General features: G+C 34.9%; 1 protein-coding gene across 4 annotated transcripts in view; it reads left to right on the top strand.

Moving 5' to 3' along the window:
• The window catches only part of drpr (multiple EGF like domains draper), a 61,228-nt gene extending 41,857 nt beyond the window's left edge, over window positions 1–19,371 (top strand). For 2 of the 4 annotated variants that reach the window (XM_088277960.1, XM_088277959.1), the window contains exons 4-18: window positions 418–664; window positions 2,282–2,525; window positions 3,326–3,537; window positions 4,375–4,520; window positions 5,274–5,424; window positions 5,522–5,628; window positions 7,181–7,345; window positions 10,397–10,609; window positions 12,656–12,811; window positions 13,389–13,565; window positions 14,695–14,859; window positions 16,043–16,195; window positions 16,908–17,090; window positions 17,431–17,556; window positions 19,126–19,371. In XM_088277960.1, coding sequence (XP_088134086.1) covers window positions 418–664; window positions 2,282–2,525; window positions 3,326–3,537; window positions 4,375–4,520; window positions 5,274–5,424; window positions 5,522–5,628; window positions 7,181–7,345; window positions 10,397–10,609; window positions 12,656–12,811; window positions 13,389–13,565; window positions 14,695–14,859; window positions 16,043–16,195; window positions 16,908–17,090; window positions 17,431–17,556; window positions 19,126–19,274 — 2,594 coding nt within the window. In that variant the 3' untranslated portion in view covers window positions 19,275–19,371. The remainder of the gene's footprint in view (window positions 1–417; window positions 665–2,281; window positions 2,526–3,325; window positions 3,538–4,374; window positions 4,521–5,273; window positions 5,425–5,521; window positions 5,629–7,180; window positions 7,346–10,396; window positions 10,610–12,655; window positions 12,812–13,388; window positions 13,566–14,694; window positions 14,860–16,042; window positions 16,196–16,907; window positions 17,091–17,430; window positions 17,557–19,125) is intronic. The other 2 variants (XM_088277962.1, XM_088277961.1) reach the window with 1 other exon arrangement.
• The last annotated feature ends 573 nt before the right edge of the window (window positions 19,372–19,944 follow it).

The raw sequence follows: 19,944 nt of genomic DNA, 5'->3' as shown, positions 1-19,944 counted from the left end.
TTTTCAGTTGTGCATGTTTTCGGAATACCCAGAAAATGTACTATGTCCCAGCAAAAGAGGCATATTTTTAACTTAATATTTACCTGCTACAGGGCAGAAAATGTTGTTTTTGCATTTGAAAAAAATGTATTGTTAAATAATTTTTTTGAATATACTTAATATTTTTTAAATGGAGAAAAAACCTTCAGGTTTTACTTACCAAAGATCTGTTGCACAGTAAAAAGTTCAATAAGTGGCTTGATATTTATTTTTAATACATTGTGTTACATTTTTAAACTTTAAAAACGTTCTCCTGAAAAATCAAGTTTTTTGATTTAAGACGTTCTTGAAAGGAGTGAGCGATATGTATTAATTATTGAATAAATTGAATTGAATTGAATTGAAAGAGAGAATGATATCGTTTCTTCCCCTTTCCAGCTTGCCCCGCCGGGTACTGGGGCCGCGCGTGCGGGAACAAGTGCGTGTGCGAGAACGGCGCGGCGTGCGATCCGCTGAGTGGCGAGTGCGCGTGCACCCGCGGCTGGACCGGGCGCGCCTGCCACAAGCCCTGCCCCAAGGGCAGCTACGGGCTTGAGTGCGCCGAGAAGTGCCGCTGCAGCAAGGCGGGCACATGCGACCACGTCAGCGGGGAGTGCCACTGCGCCAAGGGCTGGACCGGCCCACTGTAAGTCATCCGTACCTTTTTACCAATTTCCACACTCACTATATTAGTATTAAAAGATTTGAAATGCTATTCAATAACTTATCGACAATATTAATATTGAATTGCTGGGTAATATATCCAAAATAAAACACGGTTTTTTGGATTGAATTCTTCATTTATTTATGTATATATTAATACGTGACGCGTTTCGTCTTCTTAGGACATTATCAAACACTGACTAAAAATATTTACAAAATGTCCTTATATACTAACAATAATTGCTATTCTTAGGTCTAGGAGTACATATAATGGTGGGTATTTTGGTGGGTAATGTGGATTTCTCCTAGACTAGGATACTAGTAAAACAAAACAAAACAAAAAACCGTGTTTTATTTTGGATATATTACCCAACAATTCAATATGGAATTCTACCAACTGTCAGCAGTTACAATAAATATTAATATTATATATTATATCAGACACTGGATTATTCACCCTACGGATGAGGTGTCAATATTATAGTTGTCTCAACTTTAAACATTTTTTTTTAATTTTATTTTATTTGGAAATTTTACAGAACAGTTACATAAATACATTTACATTAATGAGTAACAAAAAAACAGCTATTAGTAACATTCCATTTACAAAATTTTACATGTGTCATTAAATATAGATACCTGAAATAGGGGCAGGAGGGAGGAAAGGGAAAAGGGAAAGATCAAAGCTCAAGTCCAAGACAAATTGTGTGGAAATTGGGACACACCACAATATAAATATCGACTTACTATGTATGCTATTGCAGTGCTGACAATGTCAAGTAGAACATATCAAATTTCCCATATTCATCGTTGACAAATTGATCATAAGTATAAGGACAAATATAGGAACCTTGCTTAGAGTTTGTTCTACTCGTGGGAAGCGCTAGGGTGTCAGTTGTTATTTTGATCAAATTATATAAAAGCAAGTTAATCTTGATGATTGATTGAAACAATGAATATTCCATTGTATATTTGAAATATCAAAATTAAACATTGATATTTAGGTTTTAAATCAAGGGTGGCCAACCCGCGGCCCGCGGGCCGCTTGCGGCCCGCCTGGTGTCTACTTGCGGCCCGCGGAGCAAATAACACATTTTTTCCTTTAGTGTACACAAAACCACCAAAAGAACATTCCATCTTGCGTAGTTCGTATCATATCCCATATATGGGAGTATTTCACTATCGTGACAATTTCAAGACCAATAATGGGGTCAAGTAGTTAAAACATTGGATTAAAGAAGGGAAGAGTAACAGAAGAACTGAGAAGATCTTGTTTGCTTTGGATAATAAAATACATTTTGTTTTACAGCCCGGTAGGAAATCTCATTTCTTAAATCTGGCCCGGCTGCTAAAAATGTTGGCCACCTATGGTCTAAATTATAAAAATAAAAAAAATAGCCCTGTGAAGGCATTATCAAAATACTGTGAAGTTTAAACTTAAGGGCACTTGAGGGCACTTGAGTAATAATTAGTCACAGTAACAATTATGAAAAAAAAAACAGTATTTTAGGATAAGGGCAAGTGTTTAATAGGCAATAGGAAATGTAGACACTTATATTAATTTTCGGGTAAATTTATAATAAAGATATTTCTCCGGCAGGTGTGATCAGCCGTGCGAGGGCGGCGACTGCTCCGAGTGCCGTTGCCAGAACGGCGGGTCCTGCTCGGGCCCGGGCGGGGCGTGCGTGTGCGCGCGCGGCTGGGTGGGCGCCGCGTGCGCCGAGCGCTGCCCGCGCGGCCGCTGGGGGGACAAGTGCGCGCAGCGCTGCGACTGCCACAACGGCGCCGCCTGCAACCCCGAGACCGGCGCCTGCCTCTGCTCCGCCGGCTACACGGGCGACAGGGTGAGCTGGACCAACAATCTTATTCAAAATAAAATAATTTCATTAACCGGATCCACGCGGCTCGCATAACCGTATGTGTTTTCACAAAACATGCCCCAAACGCGGCTGACATAAGCGTATGTGTTTTTACTTTGCTCCAAGTTTCGAAACTCAGTTCAACTTGGAGGGATTTTTTCATGGTGTGGAACTTCGGATAAAATAATATGTCAATCCTTGGCCTTATGACATCTGTTGAAATATCTGACTAATAATTTGTAACATCACAAGGATAAATAAAAGAACAGATCCCCGATTTTTCTTGAGGTCGGTAATTAGTCCGCATCATAATCATGCCCTATACATATCTGTCTCACTCTCGACGCTCCGCATCGCCAGTGGGTAAGAGTGACACACGATGCGTGCTTTGATTTATTTATGTTACGATCTTATTTGTACATATTTTGATATATTTCAAGAATAATGTGACACAAGTGTATTATAGAGTACCAAAAAGGCACAATGAATCCCATTGAACGTTTTTTGCTTAGGAAAATAAAAGCAAAAATGCATAAAATCCGTATTGAGTGTGAAATCAAGTTTTATTGACTGAACTGTAGTTCAATAAAGGTCTAAGATTATAATTAAGGTATACTAGAATCCAAACAGATTTGGCTCTCAATCATTGTAATGTGCCTATTTGGCTAATGAGTTTGCCGACCACTGTACTAGGCTGATGATATTTAAGTGCCTGCGTTAAATAGCACTTAATTCTCACTGTTTGTTTTTCTTTTAAAGCCTACTGAATATTTTTTTTCTTTCAGTGTTTAGAGACCTGTCCTCCCAACTGGTTTGGGCCAAACTGCACCGAGCCGTGCCTCTGCCTGAACCAGGGAGTCTGCGATCCCTTCTCCGGGTCCTGCAACTGCACCGACGGATGGAAAGGGGAGCATTGCGGAGAGAGGGCGTGTCCCAAGGAGATGTACGGGCCCAAGTGCGACCAAGTGTGCGAGTGCATGTCACAAACATCAGAACTGTGAGGGTTTATCATTGTTTTAGTTTTAATGGCAATCTATCATAATTTGGAGAATGAAATCTTTTTCTTAAATGCGCTACAAACTATTAAAAAAACTACCGGCTAACCGCACATAGAAATAGATTATTCTCTGGTTACTATTCCATTTTACTTAATTTGCTAAGGACGGGAACGGTATTTCTACCCATTCGGTCGATAGATGCTTAAGGACGGGAGTAGTATTATTATCTTCTGCTCTGGCCTCATTTCAAAGTCAGAAAATTACATTACATTTATAAAGGAACAAATATAGTCCCATATGTGATATTGATTACTATTATTTTATTAAAATAATCAAATTCTAAAACATTGAAATTCTCATAATTAATACTCGGTTGGAAAAAGTGTACCAATAAAAGGTGGTTAAAACAAAGTTGCTTCATTTTATAAAGTTAATATATTTTTCACTCCCCATCACACCAGCTTGTTTGCATTCCAGTTGAACAAAGGCCTGATCTTTTTTTTTAGTTGCCTAAAAAAAATCATTTTCACCATCCATAATATTTTTCTTTTAAAATAAATCATCTTTTTAAAAGGTAAATATTTAAAATTGCATAATTTACCTTTTAAAAATGACTGAATTATGCAACACACCTGTAATTTGGAGTGGATATAAAAAATTAAACACAAAATATATTCGGCCATATTAATAGTAATTATTGAATATAATGTAGTGACAAATGAAAATCAATGTACTGATTAGGTCAATAATAATAGTAGGGTTAATAGTTTTAAATTAAATATTGGCCATTTCTCATTTTTAGCTACATTATTTTTTAAGTAAATCTTTTGTTGCAGTTGCCACCCCTGGACAGGTGCTTGCGAGTGTTTGCCCGGTTGGGACGGCAGGTTCTGCAGCCGCCAGTGCCCACTACTGACCTACGGCAAGGGCTGCCACAAATCTTGCACGTGTATGCACAATGCTCTGTGCTCGCCTATCAATGGTAAGTTCAAATACGGACATTAAAGCTAGGTTATTTAACAGTCCTTTTTTTATTATTTATTATGAGAATGTTTGGTGTTCCTAAAATTATCTTCACCCTTCACGCCCCAAGGACACAACTCTAAAATTTAGACTAAGCCTACATACGGTGTTTGAAAATTATGCGAAATGTATAGAAACACATGTCACAATAGATTTTAAGAAATTGTGGTGTTATCAAGTAAAAATTCAATTGGAATTAAAATATTATTTTTTGCATGGAAATACATATTAACATTTTATTATGAATATAAACTTTTATAAAATGTGCGAATAAAGTCACAAAAATGTACAAAGTTAACGGTTCCTTATTTGCAATGTATTTGCACTTAAATTATAAATAAAACACTTGTTTCTTTACCACTTGAGTATTATATTTTTAATGACTAGTTTACGAAGCTATAGATGTTTCCATCTATAGTTTTGAAAACAAACTATTTATATTGAAACCGTAGATGGAAGCATGTGTAGCTTCCGCAACTAGTTATTAAAAATATAAAAACAAGTGATTTATTTATAATTTAAGCATGCTTGCCACAAAGTGAATGCCGAAACAATAAATAACATTTGTCATTATGTCTTCCTACCAAAAAGCCAGTTTATATATATGTCGGTCATATAGTTTCACAAAGATAGTGTTACCTTTTGATATATTTCCTTCGTATTTTATCCTATAAGCCACAAATTGTCAATCATAGTTTTTCTCTTCCTTCAGGAACATGTATATGCTCTCCCGGATACAGAGGGGTCAACTGTGAGTTGGAATGTCCCTCAGGTCGATATGGAGTAGATTGTTCCCAAGAATGTGAATGTCGCAACGGTGCCGCTTGCTCTACTGAAACTGGGCAGTGCAATTGCACTGATGGGTAATTGATTCATCCTTTTTAATTTGTCATTTCTAATTCAAGTCTATTAATCTGTTAATCTAAATTTACCAATTTTCTGATCTTATATTTTTTGTAGATGGGAAGGCCGGAAATGTGATAGACCATGTGATGGAAATTTCTTCGGTCGCAACTGCAACAGGGAATGTAAATGCAAGAATAATGGAGCCTGCAATCCTCAAAATGGTACGAGAAATACGGTTTAATGTCAATATATATATTCACAACATTTTGTCCATAAACTTGTTCTCAAATCTGTGTTTCTCCACTTCATCATATCAGCCCGTTTAGGTCCTCTGCTGGACATAGGCCTCCTCCTTCCGCCTCCACTCCTCCCGATCCTGCGCCGTCCCCATCCACTGTCTTCCAGCAAACTTCCTGATGTCGTCCACCCATCTCATCGGTGGACGTCCTCTGGTTCCTCGGTCTCCACACCAGAACGCGTTTCGTCCATCTGTCGTCAGTCATTCTGGCTATGTGACCGGCCCATTTCCACTTCAGCCAAGCAATTCGCTCTACCACGTCACAGACCTGTGTCTGGCGTCGGATCCAATGTTTCTCCACTTAGGAGTTAGATAATATAGGTTCAAAAATATGTACTGCCACAAATGTATGTAATAGTCTTTCATTTAACATTTTTAAGTGCAGACCTTTTGGCAGATTTTACCAAAAAATTAAAGTTATATGCACCCAATGGCACAAAGAGTATTGCATCAAATCAACAGTGTTATCTTGATCTTTAATCATGAAGGCAAGATGACCAATCCTGCACTTTAGGTACCAGTGTAGATGAGCATCATTATAACAGTTATCAATCTCCTGTATTAAATGCTAGGAGAAGACAAAGACATGCTGATGAACAACTTTTACTTCCTGGTGATATGTATTTACTACAATTCGACTCTAATAATGAGAATATTGTTACAAAATACTATACATACAGGCTCAGAATTCTTGTATTTCTCCGTAATATGATAACATATTACATGAAAATATTATAATATATATATTGTCCGCCTCCGTGGTGTAAAGGTCAGCGTGTTTAGCTACCGTGCTGGAGGTCCCGGGTTCGATTCCCAGGGGGGTGAAAATAAATATTAGTGATTTTGCACTGTAATATTTATTTAATATTACCCTGGACTGGTTCCTGAAGCGCAAGAGTGATCACCTTGCCTTCGTGTAAGTAATGATCAAGATAACACTGCATCAATTTTATGCAGTGCCCTATGCACCACTGGGTGCGGATAAGGGTTATAAGTAAAGTAATAAATGAATATATATAAAGTTATTTATTTGCAGCGACGGAAATAAATATATTGTAAAAAAAATCGGGGATTGAATCACCAATACAAAAACGTTTCTCAGCATGCATGCCGTGCTTTGCGTATACGCGTACGCGTATTCATACTATTTCCACTCCGAACTCCTTTTAGTAGCACGCAAGTCATCGTTTGGGGTTGTCGTGCCGTAATGCTAGCCATGGCGGTTACTACAGTGTATTTTTATTCTTGTATTCAGATACTTATCAGAGCTAACATTACAAAAATTATACATTTCAACTTCAACTATGTTCAATAAAAGCAAAATTTAGGAATATTCACATTTTTCCCGTTTTTAAATCACATTTTCATATGGTGTATAAAATACATGTCACCATTGCACGCGGAAATTTTTAGCACAGTAAGGTAAAGGTTAAACAGGTGCCATAGTGACTAATTTTATTCTTTTTTCTTATCAGGAACATGCACGTGCGCTCCCGGATTCACTGGCGAGATGTGCGAACAGAAGTGTCCGCCGGGATTGTTCGGGCGAGGATGTACTCAAAGGTGCAACTGCGTGGAAGATAAGAGCGTAGGCTGCGATCCACTCACTGGAGATTGCCTTTGCAAAGATGACTGGAAAGGTAATTTAAATATAATCTCGAAATACAGAATAATTCTTCCAAACTTGTTTTCTCTTTCTCCGTAGTCACAAACCACCACCAGTCGGTTGCACCACCATTTAACATATTGTCAATTCGGTCAACGATATTAGCAAATTGTAGTTGTGTCTTTTGAAACTGTGCAAATATTCCAAAACAAATATTTTTACATTGTTACATTCACCCTCAAACACAAACTTTACTGAATTTGCTTGAATCATTTCAAATTATGATGTTTGGTTGTATTGTGACCCAAAATGCACACAGTGACATATCTATGGTGGTGTCAGTCTTTAGATTTCTTGTAACATCTATTTAGAATTGTGAATGTTTTATTTTTCCTGATCTATAATTTAATTGCCTTTTGTTTTGCTTGAATGTTACTATGTATGTATCTATAGAATAACACACTAATTGAATTATCATAGAGTAGTTTTACCATATCTGTTTGCTTACGGGCACCATTTACGATATTGTATGCTTCAGTAGCTATTTTCATCAGATGACAATTACAATATCTTCCTTTAACTTTTTGTATTTAGGCATAAGGTCTTTATCATATATTGCTGACAGTTTCTCATATCCACCTCCTTTCATACCTTCGCTGCTTTACTTATGGCACCTTCCGATGAATGAGATTATTTCTTCATTAACCGCCCTAACCATAGGAACATACATGATATTGTCTTCCGAATGCAACAAGGCGTATCCCGTACGTTCAGATACAAAAAAGTATACCCGAGAAGGTGAAGCTCTTACCACCAAAACAGGTCGTGAGCTACATGACTCATGTAGGTCTCGAGAGTGAGCTATGATACAGAGGGAGATCATGATGGACTTAATATGGTCGCAGTGACATAAGGGATGCAAGATCCCTTGACCTCATAATAAAAAAATACTCACAACCACAGAAATGTTTGTGATAGTCAAATTGTTACTACTCGCCCTACGCATATGAATACATCATACGGTGCGTTTAGTATTTCAAGGTCAATATTGCTAGCTACCTCATTTGCAGAATATGTCGAGATTATGTTGATTGATATATTACAAACAATACAAAATATATTTGTACAATATTATTTCAAAAAATTATCCGGCAACATCTTATATTGAGGACATCCTTCTTGAAAAGGATATAAAAAGGGTCGTAAATGGCTCATTTGTTAAAAAAAATATATAGTACATTGTAAATTAGTATTGTTATTAAGAAGTCTTATGAAAAAAACCTGAGAATTTTTATCCTACTTTTTAAATAATAACCCAAAGCTAGGGCGGTTTGATTCCTTTATATTTGAATGCAGTTTTTTTCCTCTTGCTTAAGCAAAGTTAATCTATTCTTTTATCAATTAAAAATTGTGTGATTGTTCTATAAAAAAAATATCATTTGGGATTCACGGCATGTTGGGGAAATCCTCTACAGATTTTTGTGTAGTTATCATATTAAATATGTCAAATATGTAATACACTGCCTGTTATCACAGTGTTTCCTCGCTTAAAATTATGTATACTTTAGGTGCTTGTACATGCTGATTTAAAATTAATTATTACTTTCACGAGTAATCTGAGTACAAAATATGTATGTATTACCATTTTCCACCATTTGTAATTTTTTCAGTTTGTAATTCAAAAGTATATTTTAGTGGTTTTTGTAAAAAAAAGAAGCTTTTTTCAGTTTTCTATACAAGACGTTGAACTTGGATTCAACATACTGGAATCCTTAAAGAATGTGTATATTTTTCCTTGGAGAATAAAAACATGAGTTTTTCATTTAGAAACATAAGTTTTTGTCTGTCTCAGAACAAAGTATCAACATAAGTTAGGGTGGCAACTATCGGTAAACCCTCTTTATAATATTTGGATTGAATTAGGTTTATCGTCAATGACTGTGGTATGAACTGTATACAGTCAATTTAACTAAGAAAATCTAAGGTCTCAATAAAAGAGATTGGGTGTGAAATGGTGTCAGAATCGGGATGGGTGTTTACATGCGCTGGTGGACTATGTAAAGGTCAGCACTCTCGGCTACCATACTGGTGGTCCCGGGTTCGATTCCAAAGGGGGGGTCAAATAAATATAAGTGTATTTTTCACTCTAATATTAATTCAATTTTACTCTGGACTGGTACCTGAAGCGGAGGGCTGATCATCTTTCGTTCATGTGTTAATAACGATCAAGATACCACTGCGTTTATATGATGCAGTGCCCTGTGCACTATCGGGTGTGGTTAAGGAGGTTGAAAAAGAAGAAGAAAAATCAATTAAAAATGCATACCAAAAAGTGACTACGGAAAGAAATTATTTAAAAATATTTTATGTAACATACATTTGAATATGTGAGCGAGCTATTATCATGAGCTATAATCATTGTTTTTATCAGTGTTCCGCAAAATTTTTCTATTCAAGGTACACTTACCAAATTAAGAAATGTCAGAAGTGCATATTTACCATATTATGGTAACATATTTAACATATTATGTTTAATGCGAAATGTGAGCCTACTTAACTGAGCACAGGCGATCAAAATTTGGAGCAATTGTGTTATTTTCACAAAACTAGACTTTTTTTCGCGGCACACCAACTAATCACCATGGTACACCAGTGTGCTGCGGTACACACTCTGCGGAACAATGGTTTATATCAGGGGTTCCCAAAGTGTGCGCCGCGGCGCCCTGGTGCGCCGTAGAAAGCAAAGAGGGGCGCCGTGAGTCGATCCTCTATCATTATCCGAAACCACAAATATTCTCGGGTACCTATAAAGCAACAATTTATTTTTTGAGAGCTAGCATCTTTCTACCCAACTTATATTGTAGGTACCTACCTATTTCTTTCGACTATTTAGTCACATTGTCTTTTCCAAATAGCTTACTAAAGTAGGGCACTGTGACAAAATACTAAACTTGTAAGTGCGCCGCGGGCTGAAAAAGATTTGGAACCCCTGGTTTATATGATGATGCCCTATGCACCATCGGGTGTGGATAAGGGTTTGGAAGAGTGTTGAAGAAGGTGGACTATAACTGGGGTACCGTGACAGGTGTGCGTTGCGAGACAAGGTGCCCCCCCGGGCTGTTTGGGCCGGACTGCTCCGAGGAGTGCCACTGCAACCCGCACCTCGGCAGCTCCTGCTACCAGACCACGGGCGAGTGCTCCTGCGCGCGGGGCTGGCAGGGCGTGCAGTGCGACCTGCCCTGCTCCCCTAACTTCTTTGGACAGGGCTGCATGGAGAAGTGCCCCCCGAGCCCTCCTGGTCCGTTTCTATTTTTTTTGTTTATCATTTCTCCCGCTTTCATTTTTTTATATCCCATGTTTTTGTTTTGTAAATATAAACATGGATAAATGTTAAATAAACATGGTTAAATGGAAAATTAAGGAAGGAATTTTTTGATGAAATAAATAAACAGAAATTAGGCTTTATTTTGGTGATTGCACGTGTGGTGAGTTTAGCACTGGTCATTAGGTAATAATGCTAGTATAATTTGCGCTACAGCCACTTAAATGTGCATAGTGATTTTTTTTTACAAAATAATATTTAAATAAAATAAAATAATTGGTAAATATACAATACATTTCAAATATAACGTTTTTACCTCTCTAATAAAGTAGATACTTGTGTTTAGAGAGGGAGTTCGTTTTACAATTTTTTTAAAACAAAGCAAATTAAGATTAAAATTAAAAATAATCAAAGTAAATTTAAAAAAAATATATATTGTATTTCATATTTAAATTTAACATTATTTACATATCCGTTTGCCATATTTTAGTGTGATACTGTTATTTACAGAAAGTAATAAATAATTTTATTAAAAAAATTAAGTGTTATAAAGCAAAACTTGAGTTTATCAAGTCCTTCCCAAAACTGATGTAACGTCGCCATCTTGGTTTTTCTCTGTCGCACTCTATTTTATCAGTGGAACATTTTTAAATAAATAAAAAAATTAATGAAATACATTTCTTCACACATATATTTTTTTGATATATCTATTTCGCAAAAAAATAGTTTCTTAGTAAAAAAAAAAAATAAAATTCTAGCATTCAAATTCGAGTGAATGAATATTTATTTTTTACGTACATTAACAACAACATTAACAATTGTCTTTCATGGTTTCATTTAAAATTTAGTATTCAAAACTAATCAATAAAAACCGCATGTTTATAAATTTTTTTCCCCTAACCTATTTCATCATAACCATTTATTTTTCTTTTTATTATTTTTTTACCAGGCATTACTTCATTGCAGCCCGTTGTCATTCTGTCACTGATTTCATCTTTATATAATATTATATATCATTTTCTTACTACTGTGATAATATCTCCTACATAGGAATTGGTAATTTGTTTGCCTGTTTTACTTACTATAATATTATACACAATGCATATGATTTCCTCCAAACATTTAATATGCAACTACAGTTTTTACACATTTGCTATTTGGTCCACAATGGTTTTGGTAATTTTCATATATTATTCACTTTCAATTTCATAGAATGTCAGCCAGCATTTGCAATACCACAGAGTGTAAACTATTCATTCATATTGATTCTGAGAATATATTAAACGCCCCTCGTATTCAATAATTTGTACACAATCAATGATTATCTTTGCTAAGTTGTCAATATTGAAACATTAATTGTGTGTTTTGTTGTAAACAATAATCCTTTCTACACAATCAATGATTATCTTTGCCAAGTTGTCAATATTGGAATATTAATTGTGTGTTTTGTTGTAGATAATGATCTTTTCTACACAATCAATGATTATCTTTGCTAAGTCGTCAATATTGAAATATTAATTGTGTGTTTTGTTGTAGACAATAATCCCTTCTACACAATCAATGATTATTTTTGCTATGTTGTCAATATTGGAATATTAATTGTGTGTTTTGTTGTAGATAATGATCTTTTCTACACAATCAATGATTATCTTTGCTAAGTCGTCAATATTGAAATATTAATTGTGTGTTTTGTTGTAGACAATAATCCCTTCTACACAATCAATGATTATTTTTGCTATGTTGTCAATATTGGAATATTAATTGTGTGTTTTGTTGTAGACGATAATCCCTTCTACACAATCAATGATTATCTTTGCTATGTTGTCAATATTGGAATATTAATTGTGTGTTTTGTTGTAGACGATAATCCCTTCTACACAATCAATGATTATCTTTGCTATGTTGTCAATATTGGAATATTAATTGTGTGTTTTGTTGTAGACGATAATCCCTTCTACACAATCAATGATTATCTTTGCTATGTTGTCAATATTGGAATATTAATTGTATGTTTTGTTCTAGATAATGATCCTTGTAATCACATAACTGGAGAATACAAGTGTCGAGCAGGATACAAAGGGTTGACGTGTGAACATCCATGCCCGCAAGGAACATATGGACTCGATTGTATCAACAAATGTGCCTGCAAAAATGGTGCAGACTGCCATCATGTTACAGGTATATTTTAAGTGTTCAATGTTGCCTAACTTACAAAATTATTCAATTATTCTGATGTACTACGATGCCAGAAAAGAATTTTATGAAATTGCTAGCTTGCATACACATAATAGATACCTAACCTAGAACCGATTGTATTACATTTTTTGTTAGCTTAATATATATTGTGAAATTATATGATTTTAACCTTTCCGGGAGTATAATAATTGATGTCCGACATTCTCTGTGGAGTGGGATCTTTTTAAAATAAAAATTATATAAAAATAATTTAAAAAACTCAAAAATTGCATACAAATACCACATATGTCATTGCTACACAAGTTACATCATACCAACTGACAGACAGACTTCAATGTTCATTAACGTCGATACTCTTTTGAGAAAAATTCGCACCGACTTTTAATAACATCCGTACTCCCGGAAAGGTTAAGAAAGTTTTTAAATAATTTTGGTCACATGTTAACATGTATGCTATAAAAGGTCACAATAGACCTAATATGGTCGCAGTAACATAAGGGATGCAAGATCCCTTGACCTCATATAAAAAAAATATAAAAAACATGTATGCTCTCTGCAGGGGCTTGCTTGTGTAACCCGGGCTGGACGGGCCCCACGTGCGCGGTGCCTTGCCCCGCGGGCTCCTGGGGGGCGGGCTGCGCCCAGCGCTGCTCCTGCGGCCAGCACGGCACCTGCCGCGGCAACGACGGCCACTGCCGCTGCAAGCCCGGCTACACCGGGGCCCACTGCAACGAGAGTGAGTACTCCTCCATTTGGTCCTTATCGCTATACTGATCTCGGTGACTCAGAGCCAGTCTTATTATGCACCGAGCCCTAACCTAGAATAATCATATAAAGGTGCTTTTTAATCGATCATTCACTGATATTGCCATAAGCTGTACAGAGATCGAATTTACTTTGTTAACCTGTTAACCGGGCGGTCCGCTGTCCAATTACGCAACTGTAACGGGTGCCAAAATAGGTAGGTAAGTGTAAGTACGTACCCGTCACTGCTCACCCAGAACACGTCTACCACTCTCAATAGCAAAATGATACTGATTCATTCTGTGTCTTAAATTCATGTTGAGACATGTATGGATGACTAATACCTTTGTTGTTCGAAAAGTATACGTCCTGCCTGTTCCAGGGCGCAACATATATTTCAAGGACATATTCATATGTCCTACCCGTACCCGATATTGTTAACGCTTGACATATTTATGCGTCCCCTCCGGTTAACAGGTTAACACATAGTTGTCGGGCAGTTTTTTCATCAACCACGACCCTAATTACACGGAGACAGTATGCCACCCAACCTTCAGTATGCTAATCACAAGTAACCGGCAAACCCAATTCCGATCTGTACAATGTTTTTGGCGTCTCTTGCCTTGCCATAAGTAAACAAATAGAACACTTATAAGCGTCTCCCGCTCTCTACCAACAGTATGTAAAAGACACTTTTAAACGTTTCCCACAAACAAGGTTGTACGTCTTCCGTTTATTGCTTTGGAATAATCCTTTTCAGTTTTCTTTCCCCTATAGCTTTAAAATCCTTCGTCCTGACCCTCTGTTATGTCATCCGTACCCTATCAAATATATTCGATTCCTAAATCTCAGGTTCTGATTTCAAGTTTTAAACTGGATAGATTGATATGAACTTATATTCTCTTATACTTTTTTTAGTGACTTGTAATAAATACCTTTTATCCTGTTTATATAATATTTTTATATTACAGATGGAACCAGTTTTCCATCGGTCTTGATCTCCTACAAAACAGAATAAGTCTAAATGAATGTTTGAATGCTAATTAATGCTTGAAGTTTTATGAATACACACTTTTTCACTTCTTTCATGTACTAAATATGTAATTCTTGTAATTTCGCAGTCTGTCCAGAGGGTTACTACGGCGAGCACTGCATGATGGCATGCCAATGTCCTTCGGAGAATTACATTTGCCACGCGGCAATTGGTTGCGTGTGCCGACAGGGCTTCACCGGAGACAAGTGTGAAAAGAGACTTAGTGATTCTTTGATCGGAGGACAAGAAGCTAGTGAGTTGTTTTTCTAATTTCAAAACACCAAAATAATATTTTCCTTATTAACTTCAACTTCTGGTTATCTTTCCTTTGTATTCAATTAAAAAACAGTATCCTAACTTTTTTTCTTACGATATTGTATGATAAACTGGTCTTCTTTTGTTTTCAAATAAGCACTCATGTACTGGGTTCCCGAAGGTTTTTTTTCCAACTTAAGCGTACGCAATATTAATTGAGATACATACTTTGATACCTATTATTTTACCATATACATATCGCTCACTCCTTTCAACGACGTCATAAATCAAAAAACTAGATTTTTCAGGAGATCGTTTTTAAAGTTTAAAAATATAATACAATGTATTTAAAATAAATATCAAGCCACTTATTAAACTTTTTATTGTGCAACAGTTCTTTTTAGGCAAAAACCTGATTTTTTTTCCATTTAATAAATATTAGGTATCTTTAAAAAAATAATTAAACAATACCTTTTCTTCAAAATGCAAAACCAACACTTTCTCCCCTGTAGCGGGTACATATTAAGTTTTAAATTTGTCGCTTTTGCTGGGATATAGTACATTTTCTGGGCATTCTGAAAACATGCACAACTGAAAATTGACGATTTTCGATTTATGACTTTCTTGAAAGGAGTGAGCGATATGCGATGCATTATTTTAATCTGAAAGAGTGGTCTTTAGATTTTTATTGTAACATTCTATATAAATTTTTCAGCTGTTTGATAAAATACTTCACATATAGTGTCCAAGTTACATATGCTAGTATGTTAAGAGTAATGCGATCCTAAGTGGCCAAGTCATTGCTGCTATTTTTCTTTTCTTATCTTCTATTCTCCTCCATTTTTTTTCATAATGTCCTAAGCTACATTTTTTTTCTTTGATGGGAGTTGCATTTATTATTTACCAAACATTTATTATTTATCAGGAACTTCTCAGCATTTGCTCATTGCTGGGAGAAAACCACATAAAACTCCTCAGGGGAAGCCAGACTATTGGCTGTCGTCAACAGACCTTCCGTTCCATTAAAAGAGGGTTCTGTATTTTGTGTCCTAGATTGGTACCAATGTTCTACACTATTTTTATCATGTCTGAGCCTCACTTACATCATTCGTATCCCTTTAAATTAATAAGCTTCCATTCATTATTTTATTAAATACAAAATGTGTTTCTTTTTATTCTAGCAAATAATGGAGCGATTGTGTCTGGCGTTTTGGTTGCTCTGATTCTCGTTGGAATAATCGTGGCTCTGCTGTTCTACTACCGGCGCCGAGTATCCAACTTAAAGACAGAAATAGCACATGTGCAGTACATCGCTGATCCAAATTCTCAACCAGGTACATTTAAAATAAAAGTACAATTGACAGGAATCAAATTTGCGATATCAAGTGTGTAACTAAGTATGCCACATTCTCAATTTGGCCAGTGTTTTGTTCAAAATCTTAAAACCCCTGAAGTTATGCACCGATTGTTTGGAAATTTTGACACAACCTTGCATTTGAAAAAGTGTATGTTTTTATTTATCTTTATAAGTAAAAATGTCAAGATTCATTTGTTTGATATCTTAAAATTGCTAAAGTTATTCACCGATTGCTTTGAAATTTTTTACAGTTTTTTTTACTCCAATGACAGCGCCATTTGTTGAAAGTGACGGCAATTCACACAATACTAATCGTTACTAATGGCGGACAGAGTGCTTCTTGAAGGCATATTGTATACCCACAAGCATTTTGAAATCAAACATATTAGAAATGCGTGTTTTCTATTTAACCTTTTATCATTTAACCAGACTAAGCCACAGTAACGTGTGGCCAGGTACAGCTAGTTGACAATAAAGAAATTATCATTTTTATGGTACTCACTTCTTTTATGAACTTAAAAAAAAAACTATTTACTACTTCAATTGTCTTAGTTGGCATTTTTAACAAGCATTATCTTACATTTGATAAAAATATTACTAAAATGTGTCTCGTACAATATGAATTTTTGATTGTCATTACTTGTTAGCTTTTATTGGTGCGTATATATTAATGTTTTCCTCGGTTTCAGATCGCCATCATTTCGATAATCCGGTTTACTCCTATCAAGGGGGACCTCGGGCTGACGATTCGACCAACCTTTTGAACAATGTCGCAAATCATATCAAGAATAACCTCTCCTTGAAAAAGAATAATACAGACCTCGAAAAACTTAAAATGGCCGGAGCTAGTTGTTCAGGAGACTCTGACGAATGTACGGAATCATTTTTATTATTATTTTTTTTATGTATTAATTTTAAATCAAACACAATTTTTTTGAGTCTACTAAGTTGTATTTTATTAACAAAAACACATTAAAAATTAATATTGTGACAATTTTTTCGCTTAGTTATGGCATTTTCAAACGAATGGCGTTAATAGACTCAAAAAACCTGTGTTTGATTTAAAATTAATACACAAATTAAAATGGAGTTCTATAAATTAAATGCCAAATCAATAAATATACAAAATTCATTATTTTGTTGTATCAAAAATATCGCAGTTCTTTGTACTGTAGGTATATGATTTTAATTGTTTTATTTTTACACTTATAGATTATGATCAAACCATGTCAATGAAGAATAAAGATGCCGATTGGACTAATCCAAATATATATCCTCATGGTGATGACAAAGCTGAAGAGCATGTGTATGATGAAATCAAGCACAAGGAAGGATATGGTAAGGGATTATATTTATATTATTTTTGACATCTCATCAAAGATGAAGAAGAATATGGAATATGAAGAAAAATACATGATTCGTTTTAATATTTCATAGTTTTGGAATTTTTTATTACAGTAAACTCCTGTAATGTACAAGATTCGTTTTTATGCTTTACAGTTTTGGAATATTCCAATACGGTAAACTGTTGCACTGTAAAAATACAAGATTCGTTTTCATGTTTTTTTTAAGTTTCACAAATTTTCACTATGGTAAACTGTTTTAGTGTAAAAATACGTGCATTTACAACATTTTGAGTGTGTCCATACTTGTTCACAATATCTGGATTATCTTCATTTACAGGAGTTATTTTCATATTATTTTTTGACATCTCATCAAAGATGAAGAAGAATATGGAAGTCTGGGCATTTACGGGGCTGACGACCATCATAGGCTGGTTTAAGTGATCACTTAACACACACGTGTAACGTTCACCAATTCTACCCATTATTGACAACCACACTATTCAAATTCTTGGAAGTTCTATATATGTATACATATATATATGTATATTAACAAATTTTGTAAAAATTCTTGGAAGTTCTATATATGTATATATATTAACAAATTTCGTAACATTGTTCTTGAATCATTAGAACTTCACTAGAGACATCTATTGTGGAGAATAAAGAAGCTTTTTTATTGAGCAGAAACTCTTTTATTAGTATGTGAGATCCGAATCCGTGACTCCTATAATTGGAGATGATCCAGTTTTTGTGAACAAATAGTTGGACATACTCAAAATGTGTTTGTGTAATACCACTTTAATAAACACTACTTTGTGACTACCGGTTTCTTTTAATCATTCCATCATCAGGTCAAATGTAGATTAAAATGAAATTTTTTCAATCTGACATTTATAAAAAAAAAAAATTTTGAAAGTGAAAAAAGAAGATAAATGAAACACAATGGGAATATTATTTAAAGTGGACTTGTAGTTAAATTTAATTGGTTATTTATTATGGGTAAATCTTTATTAATTTCTTTACTTATTTAAAAAAATTCTAGATTATCTAAACAAATACCATTTTTATTTACAAGTCAAATTTCTAAACCCGTTGATTTATTAAAATTATGGTCTTCAGATATAAGTTGATTAGCAAATTCAGAAAAAATATTATTATTAAGGCACCTTATACCTTACATGATGAAGGAATGATTATTCCGAAACTATTAAGAACACAACTTATGGCGAATAATGTCCTTGGATCTCCTTTGAATATTTGAGATCAAGTCAGGTTTGTATGTAGCGAGTGTTTTTGCCTAGAATTTTCACTCATGAATTACATGAGATTATAGTAACTTTAAACATAAAGAGTAAATCCACTCACGAGTAGGCTATGAAACTTATAAAGTCGAAGCCTGAGCAGGGACATGATAAGCGGTGTTGCATAAGCCGTAGCTAGATTTCAGAGTCACTTGGATGTTAGGTAATTTAAAAAAAAGTTTGTATGTCATTGTGTTTGTAATTTGTTTGTTTGTGTGTTATTGCGTTTGATTAATATTTAAATGTTTTTTTTTTAATAGAAAAAGAATACGATCATCTAAACTACACGCGACCTGCTAGTTCTTGGCGACCACATTACCAGCGAATGGAGTGCGGCTTGCAACCCAAACAGGACAACGAGAAGCGTGCTCCATCTCCAACTGGGTCATCGACCAGTAATCACAAGTGATAAGTAAAAATAATATGATTAAAGAAACATTCATATCAAATAATGTTCTCATGGTGGAGTTAATTGTGATCTATGCGGAATGTGTGAAAGTTATTTTTTTTAATTCTCACTTAAACGTTTTTTCGGTAAGTCCTCACTTTTTGTGGTTTTATAATTTTCTACGCAATATTCTGAATGTTTAGGGCTGAAACTACAGTGAAAATATAACAGGTTAACTACATGTAAACAAAACTTTAACTTCTTTTCGGTTAAAAAAATATTTTTCATTAATTTTCTTTTTGGTGTCATTAATTCACGGACAGTACTAATTGGACAACCAATTTCAAACGTTTAATAAAAAACGTCCTTGGCAATAAAAGCCCAAAAGTAATGTTAAAGTTAGTTAAAATGTCCTTAAAACTTCAGCATAGAATCGATGCTCAGAAGCAAAATTATCAACTGGGAAAATTTGATTGTTAAAACACTGTCTCTACTAAAACTCCCATTATCAAATTTATACTTAAATACGTACCTTCTTAGCTCCGTAATATAGTGGTTGGCATATTATGCATAACCCCTCAGGTTCATTCCAGGATTCATGTAAAAAAAATCTTTTTTGGAAAGTTTTTGAACTAGCAATTGAAATATGCAAAAACCTTTATGCGCTTTCAAATTTCAGGTACACATTTAT

This window comes from Brachycentrus maculatus, unplaced genomic scaffold (genome assembly GCF_059751285.1).
Source record: "Brachycentrus maculatus isolate JH-2025_06_01 unplaced genomic scaffold, ASM5975128v1 h1tg000051l, whole genome shotgun sequence".
NCBI classification, from domain to species: domain Eukaryota; kingdom Metazoa; phylum Arthropoda; class Insecta; order Trichoptera; family Brachycentridae; genus Brachycentrus; species Brachycentrus maculatus.
This window is presented reverse-complemented; position numbering and strand designations above follow the sequence as displayed.